The 22,617-nt window shown below is 39.9% G+C and overlaps 2 protein-coding genes across 3 annotated transcripts; both read right to left on the bottom strand.

Moving 5' to 3' along the window:
- Window positions 1–2,367, bottom strand: LOC121743004 (scarecrow-like protein 33). The gene is made up of 2 exons (XM_042136172.1): window positions 2,228–2,367; window positions 1–2,149 (listed from the first exon to the last, which is right to left on the bottom strand). Exon 2 carries the CDS (start codon window positions 2,094–2,096, stop codon window positions 249–251), a length of 1,848 nt encoding a protein of 615 aa, XP_041992106.1. The 5' UTR covers window positions 2,097–2,149; window positions 2,228–2,367; the 3' UTR covers window positions 1–248.
- Window positions 2,368–10,771: 8,404 nt separating this feature from the next.
- Window positions 10,772–14,253, bottom strand: LOC121745625 (scarecrow-like protein 14). Of its 2 annotated transcripts, XM_042139607.1 has the most exons (3): window positions 14,162–14,253; window positions 11,321–13,635; window positions 10,772–11,191 (listed from the first exon to the last, which is right to left on the bottom strand). In XM_042139607.1, the coding sequence occupies exon 2, from the start codon at window positions 13,593–13,595 to the stop codon at window positions 11,373–11,375; it is 2,223 nt and encodes a 740-aa protein (XP_041995541.1). In that variant the 5' UTR covers window positions 13,596–13,635; window positions 14,162–14,253; the 3' UTR covers window positions 10,772–11,191; window positions 11,321–11,372. The 2 variants fall into 2 exon arrangements, with proteins under 2 accessions (XP_041995541.1, XP_041995540.1); XM_042139606.1 differs by lacking the exon at window positions 14,162–14,253 and having other exon boundaries at window positions 11,321–14,150.
- Window positions 14,254–22,617: the final 8,364 nt, after the last annotated feature.

Here is a 22,617-nt window from a genome sequence, read left to right as displayed (position 1 = left end):
TGAAAATTAGTCTTCTTTATTAGAGGCCGAATATTTTCGCCTAAAAAAGCAGAGACATAAATTGACCTAGTAGATGTTTTTTTATCCCAAACCATCCCAGACAAAACTGGGTCCGACAGAATTCGGATCCACCTGTCTAATTTGCACCTTATATTTGATGAAACAAGATTGTAGTTGCTGGCATGGCATCATTAAGTGTAGGGAAGAGTTTGCAGCCCTAAAATTAAGTGTAGAGAACATATGAGATTTCACATAGATTTGGGATTGGGGAAAGGAGGCAATGGTTTCCAACAAGAAAGCGCGTACATAACTCTCCCCTTCCATCCTTGCAGCAGCCATCCACCATCTTCCTCCAACAGGAAATCACTATGGTAACCCCACCTGACCTTCGCCCTCACCTCCTCCACAATCTCCCTATTCAACGCCACCACCCCAAACCCGGCCCTCTGATTCCTCATCTGCCACTGCTTGTAAGTATCCGGCCTCTCCACCCTCTCCGCCCCCTCGCACGCGATCACATTCATCACTTCCCTTCCATACACCTCCCTCTCGTACATCAGCCTATCCGGATCCTCCCTCGGCAGCGTCGCCTCCATCATGTCGAACACCGACGAGTAGTGGAACAGCGCCTCCTTAAACCTCGTCGTGAAGAACGACGCGCTGTAGCTCCCATTCGCCACCCCGTGCACGAAAAGCACCGGATTTATCCTCTTTATCAGTCTCAGCACCGCATCCCGCTGGCTCCCCGTCCTCGTCCGCGAGGACGAGGACGAGCTATCATCCGCGGTGTGCCTCAGCCTGTATAAGCAGTTGACCACCACCATTTCCTCGCTATGGATCTCCAACTCCTCCAATTCCACCTCGTCCCATCGCTTGGCGATGGCCTTGTACTCGAAGGGGACGTTGAATCTCTTGCAGCATTCCACCAGGCGCCGCCCTGTCTGCTCCACTCTCTCCCCTGGCTTGAACCCGGGTTGAGGGTAGTCGATCCCGGTGATCTTCAGCCGCGGAGGCCCTCCCGGCTTTAGAGATAGGCCGTGGATGATGCAGGGCCATTGGAAGCCGTATAAGATCCCGAAATCTATGATGTGGAGCTTGGTTGCTTCGCGGGAGATTTTTGCTATTGATTTGTTAGCGAATATGTTGGACATTCTTTTAAAAGGGCAGGCCGTGACGTAGGATTGGTACGACTTGAGGAGCTGAGCCGCGGGGATGGATTTCGCGGCGGCGGAGGTGTACAGGGCGGCGCCGGTGCCGGTCATTCTGGCTTCTAAGGCGTTGGCGAAGCAGTGCGCGAGTCTCTCGTTGGGATCGCCGTAGGGGGAGGAGTGTTGTCGGATTTGGTTCAGGAGATTTTGCGCGGCGGCGGTGTTGTAGGTGGAGACGGCTTCGGCGCAGCGGGTGAGGAGGGTGCGGAGGTCCACCACTTGGCTTATTTTCCGGTTTTTCTTGCTGCCTTTTGGTCTGCCGCGTTTCACCACTTTCGTTTTTCTGTACTGCTTTTTGCTTTCTTCTTCGCTATCGTCTGAGGTCTCGTCGTCGAGGCAAGGGGGAGAGTCGTCGTAGAAATGGGGATTCAGCTTTGGGCAGAGCAAGCTTTTGTCGTACTTATCCAATTGCACCGATTCCTCGGCATACCCTGCTGATTGCTTGCTGCGCCGCTCCTCCTCATTGTCGTCGCCGCGGGCGCGGGGTTTCCTGACTCCCGCGACGGCGTGATCGGGAGAATTTTGTAGAAATAGGTGGAAGTTTGTGGAATCGTGATGAGGCGGATTGGAATCGACGACGACGGCGCGGGTCTCGGTGAGCCAATCGAGATCGCAGGAGATGGTGGAAGGATCGGAGGAGGGAGGGAAATTAGCGGATCCGGTGTCGCTGAGGGCGTCGTGGAAGTATTTCTCGGCGGCTTGGAGAGCGGAGCAGTCCTGGAACATGCAGGGGCGGTGGTCCAAGTCGTCTTCCTCCATCAGCATCCGCTTTATGTAGTCGAAGACGTTGCCGAAGTAATCGCCCGGCACAGAACCTTCGCCGCTGCTGTGATGCGCCGCCGCTAATTGGAACTCATTCCTTGAATCACACCGTGAAATAGTCCCCATTTTCCCCAACGAGACTTTAGCGATTGCGTTTTGTAAAACAAATTTACTTGGATCTGACGTTGGAGTGTGATTCTAATTTAAGCTAGTTGTGTTGGGATTATAAAATAAAAAAAAAATGTATTGAAACTCACAATGGTGTCGTGGAGTTGCAGTTGCAGGTGAGGTTTGGGATTCAATATTGCAGATGATCGTGCCTCTGTCGACAAGAACTGAAAAATTTTTTTGAATCGAATCAACACAGATTAACTTTACTATGCTATATTATAAACTATATCAGAATTTATTCTTTTTAATGGATAGTGGCGTTATAAGTTATTGGAATTTTATATTAAACTTTATGATTGGACGTAACAAATCTGAGATTATGGTGAAAAGTAGATGTTGGCCTTTGTATGTCCCTTGCGCGGGTGCAACGGCCAATTTAATTTCTGATCTAGATTCTTGATTTCAACATTTGTGCCCGTCCATTCAAATACTACTATTTCACTTTCAGTGAAGTACTATACTACAATGCGAACTAATAGAGAAACTAGTAGCGAGAGTAATATAAAGATGATGATATTTGTATTTTAGTGAATGCGTGTTGGAATGATGTTTGATCAAATGACTTTGATTAATAATAAATGTTACAAGACATTTAATTTTGTAAAATTAAATGCAATAGCGTCGATCTACGTTCCGAGTAGATGACCATAGTTTATTCATTTTCTCAAATCCGATTCCCGATGAGTGAGCAATAATATATTAAAGTTGGTCACAATAAAGCTAGAAATCAGCTATGAGAAAAACTAAGAGATTAATTAACTGAGTGTTAATTATCCCACATCGGGGTTGATAAACTTCTTTGATGAAGTATTTAATAAGATGAATTATTATGTGTAATAATTATCGTGGAATAAGATGGGTGACAGAGCCCACACGCGCGCATGCGCGCGCGCCGCGCACCGTGACCCGTGCACCAGGCGTCGTGCGCCTTGTGCCTTGTTCCTTGTTCCCTGGTCTTTGTGTGGTCTTAGATCTTGGTCTTTGTGTGGTCTTTAGGGGTTTAGGGTTGTGCGTTGGTGGTCCTGGTCCACATCATGTTCCCGACGGACCCCGACTCATGGTGGTCCTGGTCCACGTCATGTTCCCGACGGATCCCGACGCATAACGGGAGCCAAAAGGTCCTCGCTGGACTCCGACGCATAACAGGAGACAAAAGGTCCCCGACAGTCCATGGTGTATCCCGTCGTGTAGTGTGTCCAGATGCATCGTGTCTCTTCAACTCCCAACGGCTAGTGCACCAGTCAGTAACCCCCGGCGGTTACGGTCAACGGCCTTGATGACAGACATTATGTCTATTGACTCCAGCAAACCCTGCGGGTGGACTTGGCCTATAAATAGGCATGCATCCATTGCATTCTACACACAACAAACTCAAGCATTCTTGCATACACGTTCTCTCCCTCTCTGCATAATCTTCCCGTCGAAGCTCTGCTGCTAGCGGTGCTGCTTCTTCAGAGACGAAGCCGTTTTATCTTTGGGGACGACACGCCAAACCGAGAGAACTACTAGGGCATATCTCATCTTGCGGAAAGAGGACTCATCGACTTGGCTTATCGTTGTCCACAAGTTTTTCGTGTAATTTTTCAGTTGTTTCTGTGTAATTTTCGCCCGGCAAGTTTGTATCTCAAAATCAACACTCGCAAGACGAGATATTCTTGCCACTAAAGAAGTTTACACACACCAACTGAACTTAATCAACACATTTGCTTGGAGATGTCGACTGACCCGTCTACCGCCGCTGCCACCGTTCCATCCATTGTGTTCCCCGTTCCACCCGTCAACACGTCGTCGAACATGACAATGATTCCGACTCCTAGCTTTTCAACTTCTTCCTCAACAACCCATTGGGTGTTTGACAACCCCTTTGGGATGGTTTCCGGATTCACCTCGAGTGGATCGGTCGGTTCCACTTTTAGTGGTTCTATTGGATCCTTCATTGGGTCGAGTGTTGGGGCCATCGGGCACGACACGGGTGTTGGATCCTTCGGGGTCAACATGAGTGCTACGCTCCACGCAAATATGGGGGGTACTGTACCCCAACCAATTGTTAGCTCCTACGGGGGCAACGGACTTGGTCCCTTTCATGGTACAAACTCGGCACCAATGGCACCAAGGATGATGCCACCCGCCGAGAAGCCACTGAAGTTCACAGGAACAGATTTCAAGAGATGACAACAGAAAATGTTGTTCTACCTAACAACGTTGGGCGTCGTGAACTTCCTCAAGGAGAACGAGCCAACCCCGCCAAGTGAGGACGGGGCACGTGTTGAGATGTATATCGAGTATGACGTTTGGCGCAAATGAGACTATCTTTGTAAAAACTTTATTTTAAGTGCTTTAGATGATAGTCTCTACAACGTGTATTCCACTATTCCCACATCAAAATAAGTGTGAGAAATGCTAGATAAGAAGTATCGTAGTGATGATGCGGGCACTAAGAAATTTGTAATAGCCAAGTACTAGGACTACAAAATGGTCGACTCCCGACCAATCATGGACCAAGTGCAAGAGTTCCAGCTGATCATCCACGACCTCGCCGGCGAGGGAATGACCTTGCCTGAAGCTTTCACAGCGGGCACGATCATTGAAAAACTTCCACCCGGCTGGAAGGACTTCAAGAGCTACCTTAAGCACAAGCGAAAGGAGATGAATCTTGAAGACTTGATCGTGAAGCTGCGCATCGAGTCAGACGTGCGCAAACGTGATGATTTGGCTAATGGCCATGGCCACCTGTTGCAAAGGCCAATCTGTTAGAGTGGGGCAGTCCCTCCAACAAACGCTCCCGTCCAACTGCAAAGGACAAGGGCAAGGGGAAGCAGCCTGCGAGGAAGGTTGAAGGCAACTGCTACAACTGTGGCAAACCTGACCACTTCTCCAAAGACTGCCGCAAGCCGAAGAAGAAGCCGGTTGCCCACGTTGTTGAAAAAGAGTTCAAGGACTTAGGACTGGGATGAAAGTGACCTTGTTGTTGTGGTCACGGAAGAAGTCAACCTTGTTGATAACAAAGGTGGTTGGTATATCAATACTGGAGCTACTATCCACGTCTGTGCCGATAAGAGCAAGTTCGCCTCCTACATCGCTGTTGAAGGGAGGAAAATCAATATGGGGAATTAAGCCTCGTCTCAAGTCCTCGGCATTGGGGACGTGATTCTCATGATGACGTCCGACGTCACCATCTCTTTGAAGGATGTGCTACACGTCCCGGACATCCGTAAGAACCTAGTGTCGGAATCAATACTAGTGAATAAAGGGTTTAAATTTTTATTCGAATCTGATAGGTTTTCTTTGTACAAGTTTGGCAATTTCCACTCATGTGGGGATTGTTGGAATCATGCTTGGTCAAATAACTTTGACTAATAATAAATGTTACAAGACATTTAATTTTGTGAAATTAAATGCAATAGCGTCGATCTACGTTCCGAGTAGATGACCGTAGTGTATTCATTTTCTCAAATCCGATTTCCGATGAGTGAGAAATAATATATTAAAGTTGGTCACAATAAAGCTAGAAATGAGCTATGAGAAAAACTAAGTGATTAATTAACTGAGTGTTAATTATCCCACACCGGGGATGATAAACTTCTTTAATGAAGTATTTAATAAGATGAATTATTATGTGTAATAATTAACGTGGAATAAGATGGGTGACAGAGCCCACACGCGCGCACGCGCGTGAGCCGCTAGCCGCGCACCATGACCCGTGCACTGGGCGCCTTGTGCCTTGGATTTTGGCAATTGGTCTTTGGAGCTGGTCGTTGAGCGTGGTTCAAGCCCCGCTTGTTCTTTTTAGACCACCTCAAACTCCACGCTATCCCCGATGGACCCCGACGGTCCATGGTGTATCTCGTCGTGTAGTGTGTCCAGATGCATCGTGTCTCTTCAGCTCCCAACAGATAGTGCACCAGTCAATAACCCCCGACGGTTACAGTAAATGGCCTTGATGACAGACATTATGTCTATTGACTCCAGCAACCCATGCAGGTGGACTTGGCCTATAAATAGGCATGCATCCATTGCATTATACACATAACAAACTCCAGCATTCTTGCATACACGCTCTCTCCCTCTCTGCATAATCTTCCCGTCGAAGCTCTGGCTCCGCCTTACTCCCGTTCGCCGGAGCTCTGCTGCTAGCGGTGCTGCTACTTCAGAGACGAAGCCGTTTTACCTTTGGGGACGACACGCCAAACTGAGAGCACTACCAGGGCGTATCTCCTCTTGCGGAAAGATGACTCATCGACTTGGCTTACCGTTTTCCACAAGTTTTTCCGTGTAATTTTTCAGTTGTTTCCGTGTAATTTCCTTCTTATTTTTTCCGTGTAATTTTCGCCCGGCAAGTTTGTATCTCAAAATCAACAATGCGTCAATTAGAGAGTGATATATTCAGAAAGAAAAAGATATCACTTTGAGTTAGATGATAAGTGTATGTCTTATGGTTGGTTGAAATGTGGACATTATTAGTAAATTGTATTGATAGTGAAATGTTGTAATTAGGAGCTCAACAAGCGTTTTTTTTATTTTCAATGATGTCTTTGGCTCCCTACTCAAACCAATAAGAAATATCATATTCGTTAAACAAGGAGTAAGAGCATCTCCAATGCACGGATGTCCCACTCGGACATCCACTAGGACTTCCCAAAAATACCTCCTGCCACGTCACTAGGATTTCCCCTGCACAATCCGCCCTTCCCACTAGGACTTCCCGCAATTAAAAAAATCACAATTATTTAATCACAATAAATACCGGACGTCCGACCCATGCCACAATGGCGGACGTCCGCCCGCCCGTCGCCCGGACGTCCGAGGACATGCGACGTCCATACGGGACATCCGTATCCGAGTGCCTTCGTTACAATGGCGGACGTCCCGGTCGCCCGTCGCGGATGTCCGACCGGACGTCCGCCATTGGAGATGCTCTAATGAATTTTGTTTCCTTTCATTAAACATCTCAATTTACATAAAAATTTACTAATATTGTTTTTACATAGCAACTCATATTCTATAAAAGGAATCTCAAAGGATTATTTGTGATTTTATTCAACACTAAGCAATTTCTCATTACTTCTATTTGGGGAAGAAAAAGAATACTCCATAGAGAGAATAACAGTAAGTAAGATACCCCAAAAAACTGTGTGAATTTTTGGGATAATGATTTAGTAGGTATAATGATTTTGTGGATATTTTGATCTTACATCTTGTCAATGCCTTTGAAATTGTATCCATCATAAACTTTTATGATCGAACGACTAAATCTATGTCAACCCTCACAATAATTTTTGTTATCATTGTTGTTTTAACTAATATAGTCCTGGCAAGAAAATCAATACTCCTATATCATAAGTAGTTTACAAATATAAAAATTAATTTGAGTCAACTTAAAAAATGTTATGATAATATCTCATATTTCCAACATATGTGAAGACTTAGCCGCCATGTTTGATAGGTTGAATTATGAGAACCATCATATTTTCATAAAACAAAAAGAAGCATTATTTGGCAATAATAGAGATATGATTTAGGTGATGGGTGTAGTACAGTCAAAACATAAACTGATAATTAATTGAGTTGGTATTTTGAGTCAATATTCTTGGAATGAATGACCTAGCTAATTAATTTGTATGTGATCTGGCCTTGAACCAATATTAATGTACTTTTTTCTTTTTTGTAAAATCACTATACATATACTTTGGAAGTTTTATGATATCCATATATCCAGAATTTTGTAGACTTACCCTGTAGAGTGTACATGACCAGGTATCCTAATAGCTAGGTTTGTCACATTATTCCCATAAGTTGAACCAAATAGATAAGAAGATACTCCTTAAAATATAATGTCACTGAAGTTTCTAACAATATGTTCTGTCAATTTATGTTTAAAATAATATATGGAGCCCATAATATATCTGTCTAAGATATAGAATACGACATCAACTGTAGTTATATGTTCTGAGATAATCCAATAGAAAATTAACTAGGCATCTGATGGAACTTGCTGGAAATAATTCTACAAGATATGCTTCTATAGATCTGATCGCACTATCATAAAATAAAAAATGTTAAGAAGATGAGTTGATTATTGCACGCACCTCCTGTGTAGGTATATGAGAGAGATGAGTTGGTGTAAATAAAAATTAAAAGGTGGCATGTGATTAAATGTGAGTTTGTCTGGCAACACAACCAGGTAGGGGTGGCAAATCGTGCGTGTCGGGTCGTTATCGTGTCGACACGATAACGACACGAACACGATAACAACAAACACGAACACGACCTGTTAAGAAAACCCCAAACACGAACACGAACCCCGCTACCCTCAGACACGAACACGACACGAACCCATTAACGACACAAACCACTTCGGGTCAACACCACACGATAACAACACGTATTGGAAAGTGATTAAATATTTAAATGATTTAAATGAGATATGACCATATGAGACTATGAGAGTCAATTTAATAAATATTGAAAAATAATAAGAATTAATAATATTAAAATATTATTTGTTAACGGATAACACGAACCCGGCACGAATACGACACGAACACGCATTATTAACGGATAACACGAACCCGACACGAACACGACACGAAATTTTCGTGTCCTTAACGGGTCGACCCGATAAGGACATGAACCCAATAAGCTCTTACCCAAACCCATTAATTTCGTGCCGGTTCGTGTCGTGTTATCGTGTCGTGTCAAAAATTGTTAGCTCTACAACCAGGGACATCACATTTATGGGCTCAAACAATAAGTGGGAGTGATAGTCAAAATAATTAAGTGTAAGGTTTATTACACTCATATAACATAATTTTTTAATGTATACTGTATACAGAAATATAATGAAATTGATGGTCCACCATAAAATCTGTATTTGTCAATGCCACACAGTAATCACCGAACACAAACACGGAGCACGAAAGCACACAGCTTGCGGAGAGGTTGAAATCTATCAAGAGGGGCGATAAACCTCTAAAAATAGGTTCGAAATCGCGATTTGAAGTATTAAAATTGTACTAATTAATTATGGTATGATTTGGAGTTTATGGAAGGATACAAGTATAATTCTGCTCCGGCTAAACAAAAAATCATCATTAACATTTAACCCCACTTTAAGTTTTGTTGAAAGAATTTTGATACGAGTATCATATACACTAATAATGCCTTTAGCGCACCCACTAGGTTGTGAGTGGACAACAAGTCGACAATAACCACTTTATTCCCTCCGTCCCACAAAAATTGTTTCACTTTGACCGGACACGAGTTTTAAGAAATTTAACGAAAAGTGAGTTGAAAAATTTAGTGGAATGTGAGTTCTACTTTTATATACTATTAATTTTATAATAAAATGTGAGTATGAATGAGTTAGTGAAATATGAGGTCCACTACAAAAAATGGTAAAAAGTGAAATGAGATAAATTTTATGGGACAGATGGAAATAAAAAAATAAGACAATCATTATGGGACGGAGGGAGTATTTCTTTTAGTGGTTGCTATTTTCAAATGATTTTATAAGAATCGGAAGCACGTTAAACGATAAAATACTCCAACTTTACACAGTTGTGGTGTATTTAGCATTATCGAAAGCCAATAATTTGCTCCATCTTTGAGCAATATAGTTCAAATTTAGGAATATACGTGTTTATTAATTTTATGCATGCATAAAATTAGTAGTATTTAATATTATCTTTATGATATAGTAGTATTTTCATAGTTGTTACTATGATTTTATAATATTTGATTTCATATAATTTATTTTTATATTATAGGATATCTCTTTGTATCCTCGTATATTATAGATGTACGTGTAATCATTACTTTAATGAAGATTAAAATATTATTTCCGATAGTTTATCTCTCTTGTAGTTATCAATTTCTCAAACTCTCAAAGAATTATTGATTCTTACTTTATTCTCTGTATTTTATTTCTTCTTTTTCTCCACATACTCGTTTGTAAATTGTAAAAACGATTGCAATAAAAAATTGTACTAAAAAGTACTACTTCAGATAAGTGGATCGACTTTTACAAGTAATAATAATGATATTAGTAGGAAATTAAATAAAATAATATGAAATACTATAAAATTTATCAAAATAATAGATTGAAAAAGTTATTTCAATTTTTTATGTTAGCTAATTATTATTTAAAATCAAATAAAAGATTGTTTATTATATAAATAAATGAATAATCACAGATCATTTATTTAGTTTAATAGTATGAAATTAATGATCTATAAGTGTAAAGGGTTAGTGTGTAATTTAAACACTAACATTCTTTAATAGTTAGAGGATAATTAGTACTATTTAATACGATAATTCATAATTATGTTTGAATATGGTGTAAAATAGTTAGAGAGGATCCAAAATTTTATTCTTTCATATTTATTATGTTTATTTTAATAAAGATGAACATGAAATATTAATTATGGATATTAAAATAATATTTAATGAATGTGAAATATTGTCTTAATCTATGCATGTATTTATGTATGTGTAATTAAAGCTAGTATAATCACGAGATTTATAATTTTTTCACATGTGAGCGGAAACTCATTACTTAAGTACCTGTAGCCTCTTTCACCCCATAGCTCATTACTTAAGTACCTATATAATTGAGCCAATTCCAAACAACGAGGGTAGAAATTATCAATCTAAATTCAGAAAAATCACTTGTACAAAATCGAGTTTAGGATCAAATCTATGCGTGTGTGCAATCATGAGAAATCACTAACCCTACAACACATAACACCAGAGAAAAAAACAAGACAACTAATGAAGCATATGCTAGCCATATCAAAATCCGGCCTAAGATCTTCAATTGTGTCGTAAGCCCCTCTTCACCACTGATATTTGTACACATGATGACCCAAATCGGAGGTGTAAGAGAGTTCCAAGTACCTTGTAAAGTGACATCTCCAGTCTCCACAGCTGCAAGTTCCTTCTTTTCATTCTGGTACAGTGCTAATACTTCAAGTGCAGATATCATCGTCAGTGCACACAAGTAGCATGCTTCAATGACAAGAAGCACCAAACTCACTCTTCTAATTCATCATCTATACACAATGCAAAACGGAAATCAATTTTTAGATGAAGAGGGTTGGGAGCCAAATATAGGGTAGATGATGCTTGTCTTTCACACTTTCCCTTAGAGTTCCTGAATTAAGATGATGAAAGAAAATTACCTCAGATTCTTTGATATCTTTCCTTTAATGTAGAGTGAACATGCATCAGACTTTATGCAGGGACCCAACACGAGCTAGCACAAAGAATCCTGCCTTTCCAGCCCTGCAATATCCAACATCCGTCTTCATCAAAAAGAAAATCTTTGTGATATCCAGAGCACTTGTGCCTAACTTTTTTCAAAATCCCATGATCCAAGGGTAGCGGTTTGAACCCAGCCCGTTTGTGGCGAACTTGCCATTGCTTGTAAGTCTCAGGTCTCTCAACCCTCTCTGCTCCCTCACATGCAACAACATTGATTATCTCACGGCCACAGAAATCTTGTTCAAAATCCCTCCTATGAGGATTATCACGAGGCAAGGTAGCATCAAACATATCAAACAATGCAGAATAATTGAATAGGGCCTCTCTGAATCGAGTCGCGAAGAAGGGAGCATTATAAGATCCATTTGTGACAGAATTTACGAAGATGTGTGGCTTTATTTTCCTAACTAAGTTCAGAACAGCATCCCTTGGACTGTCTGTCATAACAGTCTCATCCAGCAATCTCCCAAACCGGAAAAGAGAGTTCACAGCAATAACCTCACCACTTGTAATCTTCAGGTCCTCGATTTTAATAGCCTCCCAGTTTTGTGTTGCAATGGCTTGGTATTCAAATGGCACTCCAAAACGTTCACAATATCTTGCTAAGCGGGAGCCTGTCTCCTCTAGAAGTTCGGCTGGTCTAAAACCTGGTTGTGGAAGCTCAATTCCAGTGATGCGCAGCTTGAAAGTACCACTAGCTCTGTCTGAAAGATGTTGAATGAGGATAGGCCACTGGAAGCCATAAAGGATGCCAAAATCAATAATATGCAGTGTAGTTGCTTCTGATGCCAATGAACAAATCATCATATTTGCATAAGCTATCGACATCTTCTTGAATGGACATGATGAAAGATACACCTGGTAGGCTTTCAACTTCTCTGCAGCCGTAATTTTCCTGTGATTAAGGGATGCATAAAGTTCAGTTCCAGTACCACCCAGCCGTGCCTGAAGACCACTAGCAAACACATGAGCCAACCTCTGGTACACATCTCCGATCGGAGAAGAATGTTGCATGATCTGCTTTAATTGTTCATATGCTGTTCTACGATCATCAGCAGCAACAGATTGAGCACAACTAATCAAAAGGATTCTGAGGTCCACAGAATCCTGCTTCTCATTTTTCTGCGTACGAGCTTTTCTGCCATCAGACTCTTTAGGCAGCATTACTGGCAGTGGAGCCGGGTTTTCCGGTTCAGTAATATCATTGCAACCCTTGACATTAGTGCAGAGAAGAACTCTATCAAACATTTCAGATAGTTCAACCTCTTCAACATATGTTGCAAGTTGCTTACTGCTTCTTTCCATGTCTTCCAAATTACCATCATCTGGATGCCGATGCTTCCTTCCCTTAAGGCTATCAGAAGAATAATGAGGCTCTTCTGTTTCTGTTTTGATCACAACAGCTGGACTTATATCTTCTGATTTTTTAGGTAATTCATATTTGTCCAAATCAATGATCAATGAATTACTGGTAGGAAGGAACTTACTAGCCTCTTCCATCCCTCTCTTGAACTGCAAGACAGATTCACTGTCACCAAAGAAATTCTGAAGCAGGCTTGCATTGCCAAAGGAGTTCGTCTGTGCATTCCCATTACCATAGGAGCTGTTGACAGCATGTAATGATGATTGTGAACTGACCGGTAAAAATGAACCAAACAAAAGATCCTGTCGATGACTCTGTTCTATAGATGAAGTATTTTCACCCGGATCAACAGTCCATTGAGGATCAATAGAATTACTACCAGCATTGCTGCTGCTTGTGTACTCGCTAGAATTCCCGTAAAAGCTATCAGGACTATCAGAACTTCCTGGATAAGACGGTGAAGGCGGGTATTCCTGTCCAATGACTTCGTACAAGGATTTCTCAGTAGCACGTAGGGCAAGGGGGTCATGAAACATGCTAGGCTTCTCTTCCATATCCTCTTCAACTAGAATCTGATTGAGAAACTTAAGCATTGGATCTGAGTCTATATCATCCGGAGAGTCGGTTTCATAGCTCACATTCGAAGATAGACCAAAATTATCAGGGCCCGGGCTTATAGGAAGTAAAGGGATATCCAGGAGATCAAGATCCAAATAATCATGTTTCGTCCCATTTCTAGTGTTTTGAGACTGATCATAACTGGGGAGAAAACTTCCACCATCAAACTTAAACTCATTTGCTATATTGGAATCACTGAACCATGGATCCATGAGATTTGATGACTTAAATTCCCTCTTCAAAACAGAACGCCTGCATTTCAATAAGTCATTCATTGGAAAGAGAAATTGCTTGCATAGAAAAACTATAAGATCCATCACATACCATTTAAAATCCACAAAATCAAAACAATGAACAGATTTTACTGGTTATACATTTATGGTATGAAATCAATCGGAATCAGCAGCTTCCGAAGATCAAACTTTAAGATCCATCACATACCAATCCAAACAACCGTTAAAAATAATAAATACCATGATCATAATACGCTAGCCAAAAAAACTATGGAGTAGCTTAAATCTGAAACACAAAAATAACAAAAACCAAAGCGATTTGCTTCATCATCCAGCAAAAACTCCTTAATGCAGTCAATATAAAACAAAAATTGAAATTGATGAAGTTAAATGGTCGAGATTCAAAAATAGATACGTATAGAAACCAGAATCAGAAAATAAAGGCGAAAAATAAACAAAATAGTCAAGCAAGTAGTTGATACAAACAAGAAGAGTGAGTAAAAAGAGAAGAAAGTGATTGTTTTGGTTAGAATCTGCGAGTGTACCTTGTAAATTCGTCAAATGAAAGGAGAGGAGGTTTAAAGTGAGGAGAGAGAGACTGTTGAATGAGTTATATAATTGGGATAGAGGCATACAGCATCTGAATTGGGGTAGTTATATTATACTATGCCTATGTCTATGTCTATGTCTATGTCAAGACATTTGGAAAAGGTCTTCTCTCTTATGGGATAATTATGCACAGGCCCTTGAGGATTATAATTATTACTACAAAAAGCCCTCTCTTTTATTATGAAATTCGCAATGAGCACGCAGTTTGAGAAATTGTAGATGCATGGATGATGGAAGCGCAAATTGATGGATGCTTCGAGTTAGAGATGTTAAGTTAAACTTCAAGTATGGTTTATCACTCTATGGATAGATTATTCAAATAACAGTAGCTAAGAATGTATGATGTATTTTTTATATGTAAGAATAGAAGATTATGAAGCATATATTTTTATAGGAGTACTATTGTAGATTTATAAACAACTTTTGATGCTTTTATTGTGAAGAATATAACCTATATATTTACTTGCTTGTATATCTGATGACATACTTACTTTCTTGGTTTGATCATGCTATATAGAAAAAATATATAGATATGTGCATTGTCGCATGATATATATGGAATATCTGCAGTAAGGTAACTTTTAAAAATTCTAGCCCAATTAGGAGACTGAGAATAAACAGGTGTTTTGATGTCTAGGAGGAGTGGGTTAGAGGATCGGGCCTACAGTTCCCTTATCACCTAGGGCAAATGCTTGAAAATTGGTGTGACATTATAGTTTGGTCAGGAATTGTGAAACCATGAAGAATCGAATACAATGAAAGCATTCCATGTGCTGGTTTTTGGAGCTGATCGTGAGATCAATTCCATGTGCTGATTTTAGGGTTACTTAAGAGCTAGGTTGTTTCTATAATTGGTCTGTTTTCTTAAGCTTCTTCTTGATCGTCGGTTGTCATGAGCGTTTTTGGTAGTTGGATTTGTGGTTATTGTTTTGGTATTCATGGGATTCCAAGTTACTCATTGGTTTGTAGTTTTTGTTGTTAGTACTTTTTTTATTGGGTTGAACTTTTTCCTTTAAATTTAGTTCAAGTGTTGTGTTGTTGTTTGCATTTTTGTTTTGTAATTGGGTTAATTCTTGTTTAATGTTTTTTTGCGATTACAATGGAGTTTGCTTTCTTTTTAGGGTTGGTATATGTTTTGAATTTTCATGCTTGATACTCGTTGGCATTCAATTTTTTTTATAGAAGGAAAAAAACTTTAAGGCGCAACATTAATTTAGGTATTTTTTATATCTGAGTAAACTAATTCCATTGTCGTCGGTGGTTGTTGAATTGAAAATTGAGCAACCTTTTCTCGATTTGATTTTTCTTGATTGAATGAAAGGTAACAATCTGATTAATTTTGAATAATTCAAAATTATGTTATATAAACTCAAAATTTTACATATGAAACCAACCACAAGGAAATAATTTTAGGGTTATCGTAGACTCCAATATGAGTTTTAATAATATAAAAATGCTTTGTCAAGTAAAATTCCAAGTAGAATCCATCAAATTTCATGCTTTTTTGTTATTATTCCACGAAAAAACAAAGGTGATTATAACTCAACTCTAGCACTCAAGGCCACCCATTTTCAAGAAAAATGAAAAGGAAAAACAAAGTGCGGGGGCGTTCTATAAATATTATGGAGTCTGAGGGGGTACAAACAATTATCAATTGCTTTTTGCCCAAGTCTAATGAAGCTCCAATGAAACTACTCTGCTTTTGAAATTAAAGAGTCAAAGCTTAAATTATCTCTAATCATCCCATTGACCAAAGTCCAAACCATTTATTCCTCGGTACTAGAGACATTTCATTTTGAGCACTCATTTTGATTATAATCAATATTTAAAATGTAAAAAAATAAAGTAAAAAAAGAATAATATAGTTAAGAGTATTCTCTATATTATTTTTTCTCTTATTTTACATTTTTTCTATTTTAATTATTTATTATCATTTTTTTCAAAACGAGTGCTCAAAATGAAACGTCTCTACTACAAAAGGACGGAGGAAGTATTATTTTTGTCTACAACTGCTCCTAGAATTAAAGTTTTATAACCAATTCGCATTTCCCGCAACAGTTTTAACTTTTAGAGCATCCACATCCGTGCTCTTGCCAACGAGCACAGGTGTGGGCCCGATCCCACTTTTACTCTCTGCTCTTAGGCAAGAGCACAACACCCACATCCGTGCTCTTCCGCAAGGACAAGCTCAAGGGTCTCACCATTCTATTATTCAATTTAAATAAAAACATTTCCATAAAATTAAAATGCATTAAAAATACCCGAAATAATATTACAAATTACAAAAAATGAAAAATTACATAATTAAAATACTAAAAATGAAAAATTACATAATTAAAATACTAAAAATTAAAAATTACATAATTAAAATCCTAAAAATTAAAAATTACATAATTAAACACCTAAAAAATAAAAATTACCCTGTGGATGACTATTCATCCGGCTCTTCCCCCAATGTTCTTTGGAGACCACGTATCATCGCCACATGCGATCGAAGTTGCTCGGGGGTCATAGTTGACCTATCGGCCAAATTGAGTTGGGCCAAAATCCCCCACAACGAGTTGGTGGGGGGTTGAGGTGGCACATAGGGATCGGGAGCGGGGGCGGATGGAGTCGCGGCGCGACGGCGGTTGGCCGCCGCCTTCTTCCTTCCTTGCGGCCGGCGTTGGGAACTGCTCGGGCCGGCGTCGGGGCTACCCAAGTTAGCTCCGGCAAGTTGGCTAGCCACATCCTCGGAGCCGACAGCGGATAGGGACACCGACCTCGACCGTTTTGAGAGGGAGCTAGAGGAGGATGATACGCCTCCCCTATACTTCGGATGCGCCTGCATCTCCTGCCAAATGTTGAGGTACTTGAACGGCTTGTAGTTCATGGATTGGTAGGTCGCCAAGGTGGAACTGATGATGTCAAGCTCGCTCCGGCCGCTCCCCGCCGACCGCTCTTCCTGGAGGTAATACCCCTCGTTGAGTTTGATTGTTCCAGCCTGCCGGTTTTGATTGTACCGGCGACAGATGCACCACCAATAATGGTCACTGGATTAGTTCGTGCCAACCTCCGGATCTTCGGAGATTGACAAGTACGCTTTGAATAATTGATCCATCTCCCCCGGAGTGTACGGGGTGCGGACACCACGAGTAGGAAGAGAAGGAGTTTGAGAGGGGCCGCTCCCTCCCGCTCTAGGTTCGGGTGTCCACCCGTATTGCCCTTCGGGGGCATCTTGGTCGTCGATCGGGTAAGGCAGGTAGCCACCCGGAACTTGCGAACCTTGGGTTTGAGGAGGGGCTGAATATTCCGTTTCCGGACTAGGAATGGTTGTGAACCGAACCAATCGGGGTTCCAACCGTGGAAGCCGGAGGAGTGATCGCCGGAGCCGAACATCTTTTTGTTGTGAGTGAAAGAAAGATTGAGAATTGTAAGAATAGAAATCAGAGAATTTAGATGAGAATTGTGTAGTGTGTTGTGAATTTTTTGTGTGGAAGTGGGGGTATTTATAGATGAAAATGTGTATTTTTGAGGAAAATTTTGAAAAATAAATGAAAAGTGAGTAGAAAACGGATATAATTTTTTAGGAAGTGGGAAAATATTTTTTTTATTTTTAATCGGATTTTTTAATAAAAATCAAATTGCCAACGGCATTGCCGTTGGCCAATGGACGGCTGACACGTGGGCTGCTCGTTGACACGGACGTGCTCGATGCATCGAGCAGCGCCGTGCCAGCGGCAAGAGCGCAGCGGCGAGCAGCGGGTGTCGCGCCGCTGGCACGGATGGATGGACGGCTGCGCTCAACCGCTGTGGATGCTCTTAAGTTCTAAGAGCATCTCCAACCATTACACTAAACTCAAACTCATTTTAGTATAAATGTCACACTAAATATTGATTTTGCTTCAACCATTTACACTAAATTCAAATCCAAAAGGAATATTCCTCACCCACTAACTTTTTATACTTTTCAATCATACCTATATATTTTATCTAAATTACACACTAACCTATGACACTTTGTCAATATCTTAAATTAAATTAAATAGTATAATATAAGATTTATTAATTAATATAACTAAATATGAAATCTATTTCAAATAATAAATTACAAATTTAGAAAATTTAAATACAATAAAAATACTATAAAAAATATTACAACGTACACATATAAAATAACTAAAAATCAAGTTAAAATTCATTTAAAAATATCACAATTACATAAAACATACTACGACATACACATAAATAACTTGTTCGAGTATTTTTATTTGGCTTATGTTTCTCTATTTTATAATTTCTATATTATGCATTGTTTTAATTACTAAAGTTTAACTATTGTTTATTATATTTGATACCATATTTTATTTGAGTCTTTTAATATACGTATAGTATTTAATTAACTAGTAAAATAATTGTTTCCATACATTTTATATGTACCGTTAGTTATTACTATTAATATGGGCCAGCTCACTATTTAACTAAATCAAATATTAATAAACTATTTAATAACTAAATCAAATATTAATAAGATTAGATTAGGTTAATTGACAGATTCATCTTCTCCACGCCGCTGCAGCTTTCTGCTTTCTTCTCTGTAAGTTTTTTTTTCTATATATTTCGATTTCTCTTCCTCCACTTCTTCTATTTTGATAAATATAAATTTGATTTGGACTTGAATGCAATAACTCAAACTATGAAAAGTGGTTTTAATATACTTTTAGTGCAAACCTAAAAATAGGTATTTTTTCTTCAAAAACCTATTATGGGATTGGTGTTGCAGTACTGTTGGAGGTAATATTCTACTGCATTTTAGGTTTTGTAGTACGGTTGGAGATGGTTTAACTAAATGAAAAAACATCTAACCATTTCGGTTATGCTACATGCAAGTAAACTACTTTATGCAAACTACATACTCCATATTGTAAGCAAATTTCGAATTGCTATTTTTATGCAAAGCAGATTTATCATGAGTTGTGGTTTTGGTGGGCCCATACAAAATTATGATGATAAATGATTTAAAAATAACGTAGAGCTATTGAAGTGCAAACAAATTACTAATAGTAAGACATTTTTTTCACCTTAAAAGATTCTAGCCTGTGTGAATTTCAAAGTATAATACTCCAAAGCTTTTATCTACTACTGCTATATTTGGTATACCAGCTTTCCCTACATTCCTGTTCTTGAGCAGATTAATGAATAATAATGAGCGTAGTAGCCCAAGAACTCATTAGGCCATCCACAACGCTGTTCCTATACCGTTCCTAAACCGTTCCTTAAACCACTATTTGAGGGCCCCACTGTACTTTTTTACTCCATTCCTTAACTAAGGAACGGAACCTGCAACCCTCGTTCCTTAACCGTTCCTTAACCGTTCCTTAAATTACTATTCATTCAATTTCATTTTTTTTTAATTTCAACTCAATTCAATTAAAAAAACAAACACATTTTATTAAAAAACACACAACATTAAAACAAAGTTACAACTTAAACTTAAAAAAATAAAAAGCACACAATTAAAATCATAAAAAAATAAAAGTACACAATTTTAATAATTTCATCCGCCAAAGTTTGCCCAAATGTGCTCAATTAGATCATGTTGGAGTTGGGTGTGGGCGCTAGAGTCGCGTGTCCTTGCACGAATAGATAACCGTTCTTGTATAGACGGATGCACTCCACTTCGAGGCGGACTACTTGCGGTTGAGCTTCTGGGGGATTCGGGGTCGAACCAATTTCCCGCCTCGGGTCCTTCGTCTTGGACAATCATGTTGTGCAAGATTATGCACGTATACATGATGTCGACCATGTTCTCCATGAACCACGTACGAGCCGGGGCTTTGATGATGTTGAAGCGCGCTTGGAGAACCCCGAACGCCCTCTCCACATCCTTGCGAGCAGCCTCCTGCTTCTGCGCAAAAAGAGCCTGCTTTGGGTTCGCAGACCCACTGCACGTCTTCACGAAGGTAGGCCACTTCGGGTAGATGCCATCGGCGAGATAGTACTCCATTTTATAAAGCCGATTGTTGGCGACGAAGTTGATGGCCGGCGCTTTACCATCCAAAACTTCGGTCAAGAGGTCGGACTGGTTGAGCACGTTTACGTCGTTGTTCGACCCGGGGACCCCGAAGTACGCGTGCCAGATCCAAAGGCGGTAGTCGGCAACGGCCTCGAGTATAACGGTTGGGTGGGTACCTTTGTGGCCGCTCGTGTAGGACCCCTTCCACGCCACCGGGCAATTCTTCCATTGCCAGTGCATGCAATCGACGCTGCCGAGCATCCCTGGGAATCCGTGCACTGTTTCGTGAAGGTCGAGAAGGAACTGACAATCGGCCGTGCTTGGCCTCCGGAGAAATTCGTCGGTGAAGGCTGCCCGGACGCCTTTGCAGAATTTGAGCAAGCACATTCGCCCAGTGCTATCTCCGATGTGGAGGTATTCGTCGAACATGTCGGCCGTTTGTCCAGTCGCAAGCTGGCGGATTGCTGCAGTACATTTCTGCAGCGTCGTGTGGCTGGGACGTCCGACCGCGTCGAACCCTTCCTGGAAGAACTCTTCCCGGGCTGCCAAAGTATTCGCGATGTGGAGAAATAACGGTTTCCCCATGCGGAAACGGCGACGGAAGTACGTATCTCCCCAAACCGGGTTATCGCAGAAGTAGTCGCGTACTAACCTTGCGGCGGCTTCCTCCCGGTTACGATGGATGTACGTACGGGAGCGACGTTGGGGCGGAGCGGCTTCTTCCGCCTCCCGTCGTCGATCTTCTTCAAGTGATTGTTCCAATATTTGACGCATTTGTTCATAAGGATCCATTAGTTTGATTAAATTTGGGAGAAGGAAAATAGAGTTGATTTGAGATGAAAATTGGGGTGGAAATAGAGAGAAATAGATGTGTGTTTGTGATTGAAATGAATATGAAATAGGAGTATTTATAGAGTAAATAAATAAAATAAAAAAAAAACGGCTATAAAATTAACGGTCTCATTACCGTTAATAAAAAAAAATTTATTTTTTTTTATTAAATTCGAATTTTTTTTAAAAAAAATGAATTATTGCGTCATCGGGACGAAGCCCACTCGCGGGGCAGCGAGTGGGCTTCACGCGTCGAATGGGAGTCCGCCACGTCGCCTCGGCGCGTGGCGGAACGTTTCGTTCCGCGTTCCGGAGGAACGAAACGCGGCACGGCATGGGAACGGTGGCGGCACGGAATGGCGACGGAACGCACGCTGCAACGCGTGCCGCCGCGAAACCGTTCCTCCGGAACGGCATAGGAACGGCGACGGCACCGCGTTGCGGGTGCTCTTATAGGAAAGGCAAATTTATACTCAGTCTATCCCGATAAAAATAAAATTAAACATTTTCATTTTTAGGTTATCTCATTAAATAAGAAAATGTTTCTTAAAGTAAAAATAATATCATTTTTAATTTTTTTATCTTTCTTAAAGTGAAAACTAAACAATATTTGTATAAAATTGTGTGCTGGAAACCAATTGTTTCACATTTATTATGACGGAGAGAGTATATAGAAATATTTATATACTCTATTTGTCTTATGATAATTACTTACTGCATTTTCTTTTTTAGTTAGTCCAATAAAAAATGTCAAATTTCACTTTTTTGGAATATATAAGTAGTAGTAGTATATTTTTTCTAACCACTTATGGGCAGACTCAGGATTTCGGTTGTAGGGGGTCCAAATTACTATTAACAGTTATATAGTATTTTTCGATATTTGTCTTACCGAAATTATGGCATGTGTGGTAGAAAGTTGCGAGATACTTCATATAGATAGATAATGAGTAACAAATAAAAGAATGATGATAATAACTACAGATACATATGGTAATTGTTGCTAAAAGTAGCATCGACATTAAAAAAAAGTCAACATTATCACGAATACTTATGTGATCAATTATGCACATATTTATTTTTCAAAACTATTACAAATTTCAAAGTGATTTATCTTTAATTACTTATACCAAAAACAAGTTAATTTGAGGTTTGTATAAAATAATAAAATTTGATAAATACTTATAAGGATAGTTTTTAACTAGAAAGTGTGTAAAAAAATTAATGTGTTTGTAAGTTAGAATTAAAGCGTGTGTATTTGAAAAATGGGCAATTGTTAAACAAAAATTTTGTGAAACCAATACATAATAGTAAACATTATGATTTCTGGGGGTTCCATGGCACCACAGCATGTAAGCACCTCTACTTAAAGCATAAAGCATTGATGACATTAATTATAGAAAGCAGTACTTTTTACTTGTATTAATTACGAGATTAGGTATTAAATATATGCTCTAATGATGTATTGTGCTTATATACTAATAAGCATTGCATAAAATATTCTACCTAATAATATACGCGAAATTTAAAAAACTTGTGTGCATCTCATCCTAATGAAGGCATGGCAAA

Source organism: Salvia splendens, chromosome 8, assembly GCF_004379255.2.
Source record: "Salvia splendens isolate huo1 chromosome 8, SspV2, whole genome shotgun sequence".
In the NCBI taxonomy this organism is placed as follows: Eukaryota; Viridiplantae; Streptophyta; class Magnoliopsida; order Lamiales; family Lamiaceae; genus Salvia; species Salvia splendens.
Note: the sequence above shows the minus strand (reverse complement) of the source record. Positions and strands in the feature narration are given on the sequence as shown.

Coding starts and splice junctions, on each gene's coding strand:
- LOC121745625 (XM_042139606.1), bottom strand. CDS start 13,700: ATGGATCTTATAGTTTTTCTATGCAAGCAATTTCTCTTTCCAATGAAT.
- LOC121743004 (XM_042136172.1), bottom strand. CDS start 2,096: ATGGGGACTATTTCACGGTGTGATTCAAGGAATGAGTTCCAATTAGCG.